The sequence below is a fragment of the Phyllostomus discolor genome, chromosome 13 (assembly GCF_004126475.2).
Source record: "Phyllostomus discolor isolate MPI-MPIP mPhyDis1 chromosome 13, mPhyDis1.pri.v3, whole genome shotgun sequence".
In the NCBI taxonomy this organism is placed as follows: Eukaryota; Metazoa; Chordata; class Mammalia; order Chiroptera; family Phyllostomidae; genus Phyllostomus; species Phyllostomus discolor.
In genome coordinates this window covers 27,841,980-27,856,958 of record NC_040915.2, presented here as the reverse complement: position 1 = coordinate 27,856,958, position 14,979 = coordinate 27,841,980, and the positions used below count along the sequence as shown (strand labels likewise).

At 39.4% G+C, this 14,979-nt stretch overlaps 1 protein-coding gene across 6 annotated transcripts in view; it reads left to right on the top strand.

Moving 5' to 3' along the window:
- Nucleotides 1-14,979, top strand: part of PWWP2A (PWWP domain containing 2A) — a 34,268-nt gene that overhangs the window by 16,587 nt on the left and 2,702 nt on the right. For 3 of the 6 annotated variants that reach the window (XM_028527874.2, XM_036014662.1, XM_036014663.1), the window contains exon 3: nucleotides 2,578-5,380. In XM_028527874.2, the coding sequence (XP_028383675.1) occupies nucleotides 2,645-4,261 (1,617 nt within the window). In that variant the 5' untranslated portion in view covers nucleotides 2,578-2,644 and the 3' untranslated portion in view covers nucleotides 4,262-5,380. Of the gene's footprint in view, nucleotides 1-2,577; nucleotides 5,381-13,100; nucleotides 13,221-14,979 lie in introns of those variants that run through there. The other 3 variants (XM_028527873.2, XM_028527871.2, XM_036014664.1) reach the window with 3 other exon arrangements.

Sequence of the window (14,979 nt, the reverse complement as noted above, 5' to 3'; positions counted from 1 at the left end):
TTCAGTTAAGTTGTATTATTTTACAAACTTCTGTGATAAAATGCAAGAATCACCTCTCCTTTGTGCTGTCATCTTGAAAAGGTGGTTGAGTCACTTACATGTAAGAAAAGGCTAAATGCTCAAAATGCCTTGCAATTAAGTAGTCAAGAAGCAAACATTTAGGTACCAGCTGCTATGCTAGAATAAAAAGCCACTTTTTGCTAAGTCTAACAGTGAGGAGGGTGTCCTTCCTTTGTGGGCTAGGCCAGACCCCGAATTGCCTCACCTTAGGTTAAAAAAAAAGAAAGGCTTTCCTCTTCCTTTGTGGTTTCTAAATATTTGCTATAAGTTGTTGGTTTGTGGTAGTCAAGCTAATAATGCTTTAGGAAAAAAACTATGTATTAGATGCAGATGCCCTGGTAGTGTTGGCTCTTCCTGTATCCTTGCCCGATTTTAGGTGTGTCCACAGCCTAGCCATTAGTTGCCTAATGTCAAGATTTCTTTTCGACAGATACTCTGAACCTTTAGGGAAAGTATGCGTACGGAACACTTGCATCTAGTGTCAGGGCTCTGCCTGACTACCTGAAGTTAATCCTTGAGTTCTGAGTACTTCTGCCTTTAAGGGTTGGCAGTATATTGGGTTGGCCAGAAGTCTCATGTAGTTTTTTCTGTAAAAGACAAGACACATTTTTCATTTTTGCCAACAATTGTGAGTATTTTGAGTATGTTGGCTAGCCTACTGTTGGCTTCTAGTGGGCAGAGGGCAGGGGTGCTGCTAAACATCTTCCAAGACGTAAGGCAGGCCACAGCAAAGAATTATTTAGCCAAAATGCCACTAGTACCAAGAAAGTTCACAAACCACTTTAGACATGTTTGGTCAGTCACAGCACCTTATCCATACACAGCACAGTTTTTTGTTGTTTTTTTTTTTATGTTTCAGTTGCATTTTTACCTTTCTTGAAATAATATAGCATAATATGCTGAAAATGTTGCATATTCTTTCTATCTTCAATATTAAAATGGCTGCACAAAAATTTACCTATTTTGATGGTTTTTTTAAATGCAAGCTGATAATAACACAATCTAATAAAATCACTTCGAATGAAGGTAAAGAAAGCACTACTAGAGCCATTGTATGGGGAAAAAAGGAAGAAACTTTTTGGCCAGTCCAATAATTGTGTTTAATGCTGTTTGGCTCATAGTGTTTAAAATTAATATGTTAACATGCATATGATGAAGTTGTTAGTGTGACTTATTTTTATGTGCAGGAATCTGAGTATAGTGAGTTTAGTGTAAGGTTGCTTGATGTTTAGCCCAGGCAGATTAAGCCACAGTTACTTCTCATTATACGTAAGCAACAAGGTTATTGGCCCTGTTTTATGAGAAACTAAGAACAGTATAAAGATTTGTGTTGCATGCCATTGCTTTGCAAACCGAATCTGGACCCTTAAGGAGTTAATGCGTCTGACTAGCATGAAAACAAAGAGTGTGTTTATGTATGGATGGATGCAGGCATGTGCACAGACATAAACGTTTTTATTGGGTTGTGATGTGAAAATACAGGTTGGGGCAGAAGTAGATTCACAGTTTTGAGTACTTGAAACATGGTTTATTCTTGTATTATAACTTACTAATTAACTGTATGTTCATATGGAAAATACAATAATTAAATTACAATACAAGGATAAACTTCCCTCCCCCCCCTTCCCTTCCTTTCCTTTGTTTTGAGAGGGGAAAGGAGGAAGAAGGAAGGAGGGGGAACATTGATGTGCAAGAGAAATATTAATTGGCTGCCTCTGTGTGACCCCAACTGGGGACCTGGCCTATAACCCAGGCATGTGCCCTGACTGGGAATCAAACTGGCAACCCTTGGGCTTCCTGCATGATGACCAACTCAGTGAGCCACAGCAGTCAGGGCTACACGCTGTCATTTCTTAATGTGTGATACGATTTTAAAAAGTTAGAAACCCACAGCTCTATATCTGTCTGCTTTTGAGGTACAGCTTTTGAGTATCGGAGTTTCTAGTATTTTTATGGGGGTTGGTGTGGATGAATGGCTTAAGAGTTCAGATGCAAGAATAAAGGGGCAACTTTTTGAAACTTTAGTGATTAATAAAATAGAGATGGGGTTTTACCGATTCAGTATTTTGGGGGTAGCTAAGGGTGAATTTATTTTGTGAAGCTTTTTTGAAAGCCATTGTAATCAGAGGAAGATGTGTATGTTGCAAATTTATAATTGCATGTATTGGACATGCTGTGTATAGTTCAGTGAATGTAATGTCAGATGTTTAATATTAAGGGGTCTGGTGTCCTTTCTGATTCAATACTGGAAAAGTCTATTCTAAGTAAGTCCAGCTATTCTGGCATTGCGTAGAGCAACCGTTTGAGTATATCTATTTTAACCTAAAATGTGGGACCAATGAAGTATGGAGGGCTTTGGGGTTTTGGAGGGGAGGTAGTTAGTTAATAGGTTTTTGTATTTGTTGTTTAATATGAAATAATTTTCAGAAAAGGTCATGCAAATAAATATTAGGTATTGTTTAAGAAATTGTATTATAGCCATTAACTTAATCCTTTTCTCTTCCATTTCTTTCAAAGGTTTGGGCCCCATGGGATCCCCGTGACAGTATTTCCCAAAAGGGAGTATAAGGATAAGCCTGAAGCCATGCAGCTGCAAAGTAATACATTCCCAGAAGGGACAGAAGTCAAGTGCGAAGTGAATGGTGCTGTTCCCGACGACCCCTCTCCTGTCCCACTGCCCGAGCCGAGCTTGGCCGAAAGCTTGTGGACTTCTAAACCACCACCTCTCTTCCATGAAGGAGCACCTTATCCTCCCCCTTTGTTTATCAGGGACACATATAACCAGTCAATACCTCAGCCACCTCCTCGGAAAATTAAACGACCCAAAAGAAAAATGTACAGGGAAGAACCTACTTCAATAATGAATGCTATTAAACTACGACCAAGGCAAGTCCTGTGTGACAAGTGTAAAAACAGTGTTGTTGCGGAAAAAAAGGAAATTAGAAAAGGTAGTAGTGCAAGTGACTCTTCTAAATATGAAGATAAAAAACGGAGAAATGAAAGTGTAACTACTGTGAACAAAAAACTGAAAACTGACCATAAAGTAGATGGGAAAAACCAAAATGAAAGCCAGAAAAGAAATGCTGTGGTTAAAGTTCCGAATATTGCTCACAGCAGAGGCAGAGTAGTCAAAGTTTCTGCTCAGGCAAATACATCAAAAGCTCAGTTAAGTACTAAAAAAGTGCTCCAGAGTAAGAACATGGATCATGCTAAAGCTCGGGAAGTGTTGAAAATTGCCAAAGAAAAGGCACAAAAGAAGCAAAGCGAAACCTCTACGTCCAAAAATGCACATTCAAAAGTCCATTTCACACGTCGATACCAGAATCCTAGCTCAGGTTCCCTTCCACCCCGGGTTCGTTTAAAACCACAGAGGTACAGGAACGAAGAAAATGACTCTTCTCTGAAGACGGGACTTGAGAAAATGCGGAGTGGCAAGCTGGCACCCAAGCCCCAGTCCCGTTGCACCTCTACCCGCTCAGCAGGTGAGGCCCCTTCAGAAAATCAGAGTCCCTCAGAAGGCCCTGAAGAGGCCGGCAGTGAGGTTCAGGACACAAAGGAAGTGCTTGTGCCTGGTGAGCAGGATGAACCACAGACACTGGGCAAAAAGGGCAGCAAAAACAGTATCTCTGTTTACATGACCCTAAATCAAAAGAAACCTGACTCTTCCAGTGCTTCAGTGTGTAGCATTGATAGCACAGATGATTTGAAATCCTCCAACTCTGAGTGTAGTTCTTCTGAAAGCTTTGATTTTCCTCCAGGCAGTATGCATGCACCTTCCACCTCCTCCACATCCTCCTCTTCAAAGGAAGAGAAAAAGCTCAGTAATTCCTTGAAAATGAAAGTCTTTTCCAAAAACGTCTCTAAATGCGTCACACCAGATGGCAGGACCATATGTGTAGGGGACATTGTTTGGGCCAAGATATATGGCTTCCCTTGGTGGCCAGCCCGTATTCTTACTATAACTGTGAGCCGGAAAGATAACGGCCTCTTAGTGCGACAGGAGGCCCGTATTTCATGGTTCGGGTCTCCAACAACCTCTTTCCTTGCTCTTTCGCAACTGTCCCCCTTTTTAGAAAACTTCCAGACACGCTTTAATAAGAAGAGAAAGGGCCTGTATCGCAAGGCTATCACAGAGGCAGCTAAGGCTGCCAAGCAGCTGACCCCCGAAGTACGGGCTCTGCTGACACAATTTGAAACGTGAACGTGGACAGTAAGGTAGGCAAGAACCATTGAAAGGCGCCCCAGACTTTCTAGTCTAGTTAGGAATAACTTCTTTCAAATAGTGTGGCCAAATTGGAGAGAGAAATTGCACTCAGTTGGCTGCTTTTTAAAAAATAAAAACTTATAGCCATTTTTAGATTGAGAAGCTAAACTGGACAAGCAATCAAATTTTATCTTGAGAGTGAGATTTTAGCAGCATTTTTCAGTTTTGAAGTCTAAAACCATCCCAAGGCATAGGAGCCATAGCCTCAACTGAAAATGAATTTTTGCAGGGACTATTAATTGCCATTTGTACTTAGTACTGTGTGTATGTGTGTTTGTATACATACATACTATATTTAAATATAACCTGTCACTATGTGACACAGGTTGCATATTTGGGATTGCAGTAAGGGCTGGTGAGCAGGGAGGGAATAGTGTGGATATTTAATGACTACTTGTTTTTTAATTAATGAACACTTAAGCTTTTCTTTGGGCATAGTGGCGCAAGAGCTCGATACTAAGGTGTTTGAAAGACTGAGATGCTTGCTCTTCAGCCGCACACTGAGGAAATGGCCCAGTGTTTGGGATTCAGACTGTCAGGGCTGACTGGGGTTGGATCATCACTCTCCTTTGTTCAGTGGGGATTTAACAAAAACTTTCAAACTTCTGGTTTGGGAGTTCAGATAGGTTTGTTTGTCTTTGGATATGTAAATAGTTTATTGCTACATTTGGTCAGATTTCTCCTGACTGGCTGTTCCTAAATTCTTAGGATACGTCCTGATGAATTACACTTTGTGAATTAATTGTCATATGTGTAATTGTTGCATTTTGGATGTACCTAATTTGATAATTTAAAAAATATTTCCGTTTAAGGTATCTGTTTGCAGGTCAGAAAATGAGAAAATGTAATTGTGTAATGCTCTGATGTAAAAACACAAGCTGTAAATAAAATCAACTAAATCCAAATTATTTGTGTGTGTTTCTCAAAAAGCTTTGAAAAATTTCAAGATGGTAGAAAACTATTCTTTGTAACTGTAGAGGAAGTGAAAAACCAAACTTACTTTCTTACTTGCTCTATCACAGAATATAGTATCTGAGCATAGATAATATGCTTAAACTGAGGTTTTGTAGCACAGAGGTCTGATACGCTTATAGATATGAGACCCTTCTGCCAGTTTCTCAAATGTATGGGTTTTAATTTTTTCATTATTAGCCTTAATATTTCATTATTACATGCTTCATTTTTTAATATTTGGGTAATTACAACAGTCTCTCTTCTCCTTGGTCTTCTGCCTCAAGTATCATTGCTTTTGGGGCTGGTACCTTAGCTCCTCATTTTTCTACATGGTCCATGCGTTCCTATGATTTGATTTTCCATTTTTAGTGTTGTATTAGTGAAAAACAGATCAGATTGCCTCTGAAAGGCAAGCTTATCCAAAGATTAAGTTCCTTTCACACTTTTTGTGTCTAACTTGTAAATTTGATATGTCAAGTTAACACTTTCAGTAACTAAATTTTAAAGAGCAATTTTTTTTGTGGTTTTCTAAGTAATCCAATTTGAAATACATTAGATACTATGGAATTAATGATGAAAAGATTAATGGAGATTTAAAACCAATAGACTTCTGTCAGTTTCCTGAAGGTTATGGACTTCTATGATTTATATACTGCAAAAGATTTATGCAAAAGAATTTCTTCTGGGAAACTGAGTCAATGCTTTTTGATTGTAATAAACACACAATTGAAAAAAAAAAAGATGTTTCACTTGAATAGAACATATTCTTTCCTGCAAACAGAAACAAGTATACTATTAAAAAAAAAACTTTGATGACAGGTTGAAAGTTCACATCATGATTGAGGAGTTTTAAGGAAGTATCTTAAAAGATTTACTGAGTATCTGTTTCAGATTAATGAACTTGTTCAGATATTTTTGAATGTTTGATTCTAAGGTTAAGATTTAAACAAGGCAGAGCAAAAAGTCACCTAAAATATGTGATTCCTAGGCTTCCTGTAATGATCCAGGTGAGTTTTATGTTAACATCTTGGTTTTGACAGTGATACTGCTAGTAAAGTCAAGTGCTCTGGCAAGTGTGCTTTTGTGACATAAACCAAATTTGACTGGTTTCAGAAGCCATAGGGAGGAAGAAAGGAAATAGTCATGGTGGTTGAGTACACAAATGACACTCAACTTCAGTCCATACCTTTGAGGAAAAGATTGGAAGCATAATCACATGGCATGCTCTGCAGTTACGCAGAATGGCCCCTCCTTCATAAACTAGCAGTCTGGCATGTTTCATTTGAAATTTCAATAGTGAGACAAGTTGTAAAGAACTTCTGAACACTAATAGTTCTATGTTAATGTCTTGTTGAAATAGAAACTTCTTAAGCAGCTAGATAAATTTGCAGATCTAGAGTAGAAGTGGGTGATTGTAAGCCCTTTTTCTTTACATTTCTCTTTAAAAAGATAACAGGCATTTACTTGCATAAAAGTAACCAAATGGGTAAATTTTCCCCTTGCAAAGCGAAAACTAGGTTTGGTCTAGATCTCCAGGGGTTAATAAAAGTGGCTAAAACCAAGGATTAGCAAGGGGAGAAATCAAGTGAAGAGCTGTCAAAGCCAAAGCTGAATTTAATTCTAGAAATTCTCAGAAATTAAATCTGTATTATTCCCTTTTAGTTTTCTAGGATTTATAGACTAGAAAACTGACTTCATGTAGAAGGATCCATTCAACTCATAGATGTGGAACCTAAAATATGCAGACACTTAAAATATGCAGTGGGAAGTCCATTTGCACTGCCTGATAGTGTGTCTTGAGGTGTTTTTTCTTTTTTTAATCCTTAATGGAAGATGTGTTGATTTTAGAGAGGAAGGATATGAGAAGAACATCAATGGCAGCCTTCCGCACTTGCCCACATTGGTATTGAACGCAGTGCATCCTCCTGGTATAGCTGAACCACCCAGCCAGGGTCTGATGTGGTTTTGATCAGAAAAATCTATAAACAGTTATTTTATATTAGTGCTGAGTGCAATAGGAATATAAGACTGCCCGAAAAAAATAAGGAATTGTAAAGTCAACTGTACATTAGTGTATTTCTAATTTGTAAAATACTGTGTTGCTATCCCTCTTTGAGCAGGTTTACTTAACATGGTTTTGTAGAAGGAAAGCTACATCTTTACTTTTCCTTCGTAGATATCCTTGATATAGCTGAATTGGGATTTGGAAAATACAATTTGGATAAAAAATTAGCTTTCCTCTTAAACTGTGGGCTTTTCTATGGTTTGTGCTGCATTGGTTCACTTTTGTTAAGTAGTCAAAGCAGGGAAGAGACTGGTAGGTGTCCAAATGTCATTGATTCAGGGTGTTTTGATTCGGGTCAGGTGATGCCCTCCAATAGGTGATTGGCAGGGACAGTGAATATCTTAAAGTTGGGGCAAGTTTAGGGTTTGCTTGGGGGTTATATTATGGCTGCTGTTGAAGTGCCTGACACAGGGAATTTAGAAATGGAACAGGAGGCTGGTTGGTGCCATGCCAGTTGGCAGGAGGAAAGAGAACGGCTAAGCTGCATTAGTTACTTATGCTTAGTTCTGACTTGGTTAATAGGCCCTTCATATTCTGTATATATAGTGTATGTACACTTACTATATTCAGCAAAGTGAATAGAATTAAAAAGTGAAAGTTTTAGCAATTAATATTCTGATATGCTATTTTGAATGAAAGAATAGGAAGTTTAAGGTTGTAGTGATTCACATGGTCTATATACTTTTAGTTTTCCAAGATGTCACAGTGTCTTATCACAGATAGTTGACACTAAGAAGAGAAATAGTTCAACTCGTTGAAAATTTTTCACTCAGGTAAGACACTTAACATTTATGGACTCAAGGATTTTTTTCCTTTCCTTGAGATTTTAGATGGAAATTCTTTCTTCATCACATCAATAGAGCACTGTAATTTTTTTGTATTTTATGTCGTTAAATGTATCGAAGCTCAAATTGACTATTTTACCCACTACTTAAAGTGTACAGTTCTATGGCATTGAGTGCACTCACATTGCATAACCATCATCACCATCTGTAATTAAAAATTTTTAAATTTGTTTTTAGAGGGGGAGGGGGAGAGAGGCAAACATGGACTTGTTTCACTTGTTTGTGCATTCATCGGTGGTTCTTGTAGGTGCCCTGACTGGGGATTGAACCTGCAACCTTGGCAAATCAGGACGGTGTTCTAATCAATTTGAGCTACCAGGCCAGGGCTTGTAATTTGTTTTTTGATAGAAATCTTTTCAATTTGGGATGCTGTTCTAGAAGGTGTTTGGAAATGAAGTCACAGGAGTGTTTTCCTTGGTCAGCACTGATGGGAACGTGCCACTGGCCGCCTGGCCTCCAGAATCCCTTCCAACCCAACCTGCAGCCCTGCACAGTGCTCACGCCGTTCCCACTTTCAGCACTGGAGCTGCCTCTTGGTGAGATTCTCGGTGGGTTAGCATGGCTGCATTTACCCATTAAATACTCTAAAGAGTAAGTTTTTAGGTCAAAACCATTCCCTCTCAGTGATGAAAAAAATATTTTGGATAAATTTATGAATATGGAAACCATTTAAGTTATTTGTTACAAAGTTAATTAAATTAGATGCAAAACTTATTTACATAGTATCATATTTTCCCCGTATTTTCAAATTTGTGTTTATACTTTCCATTTTTTATGTCTGTACAACTAATGGAAAACATGTTTCTTGACACATAGATAACTATTAAAATACAATTTTAAGATCATCTATCACACTGTGGTAGGAAATAATGCATTTTTATACTGTGTCTTTAAATCCATCTTGGGATGAATTGAATCAAAAATTTTTTAAAGATTTTTTATTTTTAGAGAAAGGGGAAGGGAGGGAGAGAAGCAGTGTGTCGTTGCCTCTCATGTGGCCTCCCCTGGGGACCTGGCCCACAATCCAGGCATGTACCCTGACTGGGAATTGAACTGGTGACCCTTTGGTTCACAGCCTGCACTCAGTCCACTGAGCTACACCAGCCAGGGCTAAATCAAATTTTAATGCATCTAATTAATCTGAAAAAAAATCACCAAACTTGAGTTTTTTCTTATAGATTCCCATCTTTTGGCACAAATTAAAGATTGGTTGTGGGGAGGTATAAAGGAAAAGAAACTGTAGACTCAATCGTCAGGATTTATCAAAATACTGAATTTGTGAGTCAGGTTCTCATTTTCCAACGGAATAAGGGAGATGTTCGCAGTACATGTCTGACTTGTGTATGGGCCTTCTTCTGTTGGACACTTGTAAAATACCTTCTTAGAGCTCCGCTGTTGAAGACAGGCCCACTTAAAAATACTCAGTCTTAAAACTTGGTTTAAACATGAGTTGAGATTTTTAAAAATTTTTCCTTGTATAATAAGAATGCGACAGATGATCTTCTTTTATTGCCTTAGATATCTGAGTCTTAACCAGAAATCATGATTTAAAACTTCAAATTCTTTTCTACCCTAGACTCAGTATTAGAAGGAAAACCAGATACTTCATAGCTGAAGTGCTAGGCTTTTATCACACTTTTTTCTGTTTCACACAAACTAAAAAATTTGTAATTATATTGTATATCAAGTTTTAGTGAGGTCTTTTAAAAATATTTAAGATAATTTTGTGTAATCCTCTGTGTCTCAGTTCTTTTCAACACAAAGATTCATCTAAAAGCTGTTGAAAAAGCCTAGAAGGAATAATACTGCACTCCTGCCTCTCCCCCCCATAAAATACAAAATAACTTGTTTCTTGGAGAGAATGTTCTGTAGAAATTCGAGGGTCCTTCCTATTGAGTGGAAAAGGTAGAAGTGAATGGTTTTGAGTTTATAACCTGCCAGTGACGCGGGTGAGGTGGAGCACGCACTGACGTTTGTGCACCAGAGTGCTCCACACCGGGCTTGCCCTGAGCCAGGTCCGGCTTGCACTGAGCCAGGTTGTTTTCTGCTTTTCAGACACACAGTTGCAAGTACAGGCTCTTGGGCTGGATTTCCTAGATGCAAAGGGGTCTGCCACTTCAAAGCTGTGTGACATTAGATTGATTACTCAATGTCCTTATCTGTGAAATAGGGAAAATAATAGTATTATTTCCTCATAAGGTAATTACTCATTTAAATATTTAAAGCAATAAAGTGTTCAGTACAAGATAAATATTTGCTATCATTACCACAGCCACCACTTTCTGTGCACAGCATTGAAATTTCATTCAGGTAGCTTTTCATAATATCCTGCAACATACTCAGTGCAAGTGAAAAACATGTTAACATTATATGGAAATTACAATAACCATAGGATGATCATCCATAAATACCTATAAGTAGGTATGAATTATTTCCAGCAGGCATTTGTGGAGAGTAGCTGGGTTGGAGGTCGCGGGAATTATGGTGAAGGGAGAAGTGCATTAACATTTCAGCGCTTGCCCCATTCATTTATGGATCACATAAATTCCAGGAGTCCAATACTCGCCGATTTCTATGGCGAGTATTGGACTCGCCATAGAAATCGTGTGGCCTGACATAGAAATGATAGTCCACTCCTGAGGGAGAGTGGCTGCTGTTGCGACGCTCATGTGCTAAGACCAGTTGCCATTTCGGAATCCCGGCACAGCGCACATCCCTGCAGAGACGTGAGGAGTGTCTGAGCTGCCGGCTTCGGTGGAGCAGAGGTCCTCTTGAGGGAGCTTTCCAAAGCTGTTCGAACCACAATGCCACCCTTAACAGCTGTCAGTGTAAACTCGCTGATTTGCGTGGTTGGTGTGTTCCCCTGGGACCCTGGTGTTGTACTGTTGTGATGGTATTTTGCTGAATGGTGAAAAGTGGACATTAACTTGGACATTTTACTTTTTGCTGCTATTGGTATGATTGAGTAGGAGATTGTTTCCCCCTTCTAGGAGGGAAATACTTCACATTCCAAGGCCTTGATCTGTGTGCGTCGTGGCCGCATTTTCCAGAGGGTGGTCATTTTCACTCGTTTCTCAGATGCTGTTGACGACAAACCTGTGATTTTCCTCCACAGTTTAGCTTCTGGCAGGGAACCTGGCTTGGAGCGCCACATCTTGGTGTGACTGCTGGTATGCTGGGAAGAACCAGGCTCGGTAGTACCAGGCTCGGTGTGTTTAAAACCCTGGAAAAATAACTGGTTAGGAAAATAGGACCAAGGCTAGAAACCAGAATGTCTGTTATAAAATGAGCTACTGTTTATGCTTTTTTCTGCTTGCTCATGTTACATCGTACTGTATTGTATTAAGAGAACACTTATGTTGAGTGTTCAGCAAGCTAACAGGCACATGTATATAATCTTAATTCTTTAGTTGTCCATCCTGGGCTGTGCTCTAAGAGTGTGACCTCCTCTGCTTCCTTCTTTCATGTGCTCTGAACGGGAGATTGTTTCCTTACCCTGTTCTGAGTTGTCCTTTCCTATCTCTGCTGCCTCCCAGGAATAGTTAGTTGCCACTGTTACGTGTCACCTTTGTCTTAATGGGCAAAATGAGAAATTCCAGTGAAATTGCTTTAATGAGGGTTTCCCTTCATGTACTGTATCACCATAGGGGCTCTCTGGCTTTTTCTAATGGATCTTGTAGGTGTGGTCAGTTTCTAAAGAAAAACCCTGAGACCCCAACTTCATCTTCAACATTGGCACAAAAGGCTCATGAACCAAGCTCTGGGGTCTGGGGAGAAATGCCCAGGGAACGTTGGTCATTCTTTGTTGCAGCTTCTCGACTCTCTTGCCTAGAATTGCAGAGGAGATCCTAGAGAATGATCTTTGAGACCTAACAGGTTTTACTTATGGAGGGAGAGGTTCAAAAGGTAAACTCTTATACATTCAGATTCCTTTTCTTCTTGGTGTGATTGCTGTTCCATTACTGTGGTATAGTTAAGTTTTCCCATGAACAAAAGAGTAAATAACTTCATTGTTAAGCCTCATTTAAGGAAATTGCTCTCAGTTAAAATTTGAAATTATGTTTATTGACCAGGTGTATATAGTTGCTCCTGTTCAATGTCAGAAAAGCCTTTTTAAAAGAGTTGATCATATACTACTGCTTCTAACTTAGCATTTTAAACATTATAAGGACCAAACATTATCTAATTCGGCGACCCCAGGGTTACTATAGCGATGTGATAGATGACTTTTTAAATTTATATTTAAAGTACGGAGTGAAGCAGACTAGCAAATACAGTACATTAAACAATCTTAAAATAGCAATCTTTCATTTGAATTATGCTTAGTGTATGAAGTCTTGGTTCTGAAAGCTTAGGTGAGAAAGCTTATCTTCTCAAGCTTATTTCAAGCAGGTGTTAACTCATGCAGTAACTCCGGGCCCTGAATACTATGTGGAGATGGGCATCGGCTTCAGAGGAGAAAGGGATTCAGGCACATTTCGGTGATTCTGCAAAACAGGGTCTCATTAATGTTGTAATGCGATAGGGAAGGGGTGACTTCACCCCTTGTTGAGTACTAAGATCAGGGCTACTCCAGAAGGAGGCTAGTGTTAGGTTCGTAAGAATTCTTTTTGTCAGCAACATTAAATGTGAGGGCAGCATCTTGGCTGTGGCTGAAGGTGTTCTGCTGCTGAACTGACTTGGGCCGGAGAGTGCCCTCTCCTGGCCAAGGCTGGTGCATACACCTCAAGTCTGTTTCCCTTAGTTTAGAGCCAAAGCTTCACATTTTGTGAAGCCAGCAAGTTATGTAGAATAAATTCATTATGAAAATTCAGCTGAATTTTGGTCTTTTTACATTTTTTTTTTGTAAAATGGATTAAAAAGAACTCAAATGACTTCTCCACTTTTGTTAACTTGGTTTTTTCTACCATAGGTCTCAACAAATGGCAGCTATTACATCAGACAGTGACGAATCCTGCTGCTCCCTTACAGTGTCTGACAGACCACTGTGGATTCAGACTGGGAGCATTGAAGTTAACAGTGAAACGGGCAGGTCTGTCTGTGTTAAGCCCTGCCACAGAGTGAAGAGGGCACCATGTCATCACTTGGTCACTCCCCAAGTAGATGAGGCTAGCTGTGAACGAATCCATTCGTTCTTTTTCCTTAGAGTCCATTGGTAGCTGCGTGCTCGTCATTAGGTGATCGTTTTAATGAGTGAAAATAACTTTTCATTTGCTAGTACTGCTGTACTAGAGAGGCAGAGCCAGCCTCCTCCGAGACTCCTATGGTGGAACAAATTGGGTGTCAAGTTGTAGAATTATGTCAGATAGCAACTGAGCCTCCCTGGATGGTCAAATGGTGGATTTCTTTACCTTTTCACTACCTCAGCCTTTGTCACTTTTGTATCCATTACTTTAACTTCTTCTTAATAGTCATTTCTTCTTAATGATATATAAGAATATATATAAGCATATATATTCTTAGTGATTAACCTCAAAACCATTGTCATTTATAAAACTCAGGGTGGCAAAAGAGTGTGGGAATGTGGCTGTAATCTATTTAAGCACATTTATGAAAACCTTGCGTAGTGCCTAAAAGGCTTATTTTGGGCTCTTTTACAAGTGGAAAGGTTTAGGGATTCTGTTGTGCTGCTTTTGAACTTGTGATTTTTTTTGCTTCCCCGAATCAAGGCTATTTAACCCTCTGGTGTTTGCAGCTAGTGAAGAGCTGTAATTGGGCCGGATCATTGCATCCGAGCTGTAATTTGCAACCTGGGTCAGAAGGGCACATTTTGGATCAGAGGTTGAGGCTGGGATATTTTGGATTCTTAACCGTATAGGGCTGGCAGCTCCCCTCACAATGATCTCTCGAGGGAATAGTGTCTTTTCAGTTTTCTGCACCTCTCATATGAGTAGTACGATGTTTCAATCCTTGACTTTCCTGCCAACTTGAGTAGGCCTCTCTCAGATTGAAGCTAGATATTGACAGCCATAAATAGAAGGAAATGGAAACGTACATGGGACTGACTAGTTGCTATTTTTCTCCTTCAGTTTATAAAGTGAGATATTTATTACCAAAGTTCTGAGTCTAAATTTTAGTCTAATAGCTTTAGAAAAGAAGAACTTTCTTAGCTGAATGTCAGATTTTGAAAGTGTTAATCATTCTGGTCCTTCAGAAGCCAAGACGACACCCCCCTTCCACTCTGATGTGCTGCATTATGGCTAGAATTGATTTTCATTGCCTGAGAAGGAATGCGATAGAATACCACGTGAAATGTATTTATAGGCCCCGATCCAGCAAGTGAATGAGGCACGTGAGCAGTTGGAAGTAAACTCAGAAAGAGTTCCGGTAAAGGAAAGATGCCTATTGCGGATACTGGGAAGGTTGGGATGGCTTTTTTTTTTTTTTTTCTGTTTTGCATTCTGTATTTGTTTTGTTTGTTACTCCACTGAAAATGCCCTATCTTTGGTTTAAAAATACATCTGACCAAAAAACCCCCTCACTGTTGTTCTCTTTATTGGACCACCTCTTTTCGGTATTCAAATACTTACTGATCCTTGGGTTCCCAGGGATTGTAGAGGGTTTCAATGGGGTTCTTGCTACTTTTTGGTAATAAAGGGAGGTCAGAACAGTAGGCACTCATTTATGCCATTTGGCAGTAATTTTCATAAGCCTTGTCCTTTCAGAGTCCTTTCTGTAGGAGGTCCGTTTCAGAGTGCCTCTGCTGATGTTGGCTTATTCGGCAAGGCAGGCTGTGCTCAGCCCAACCGGCGTGCAGTTGTCTTCCAGCGGCAAAACGGGGCTCGTGACGC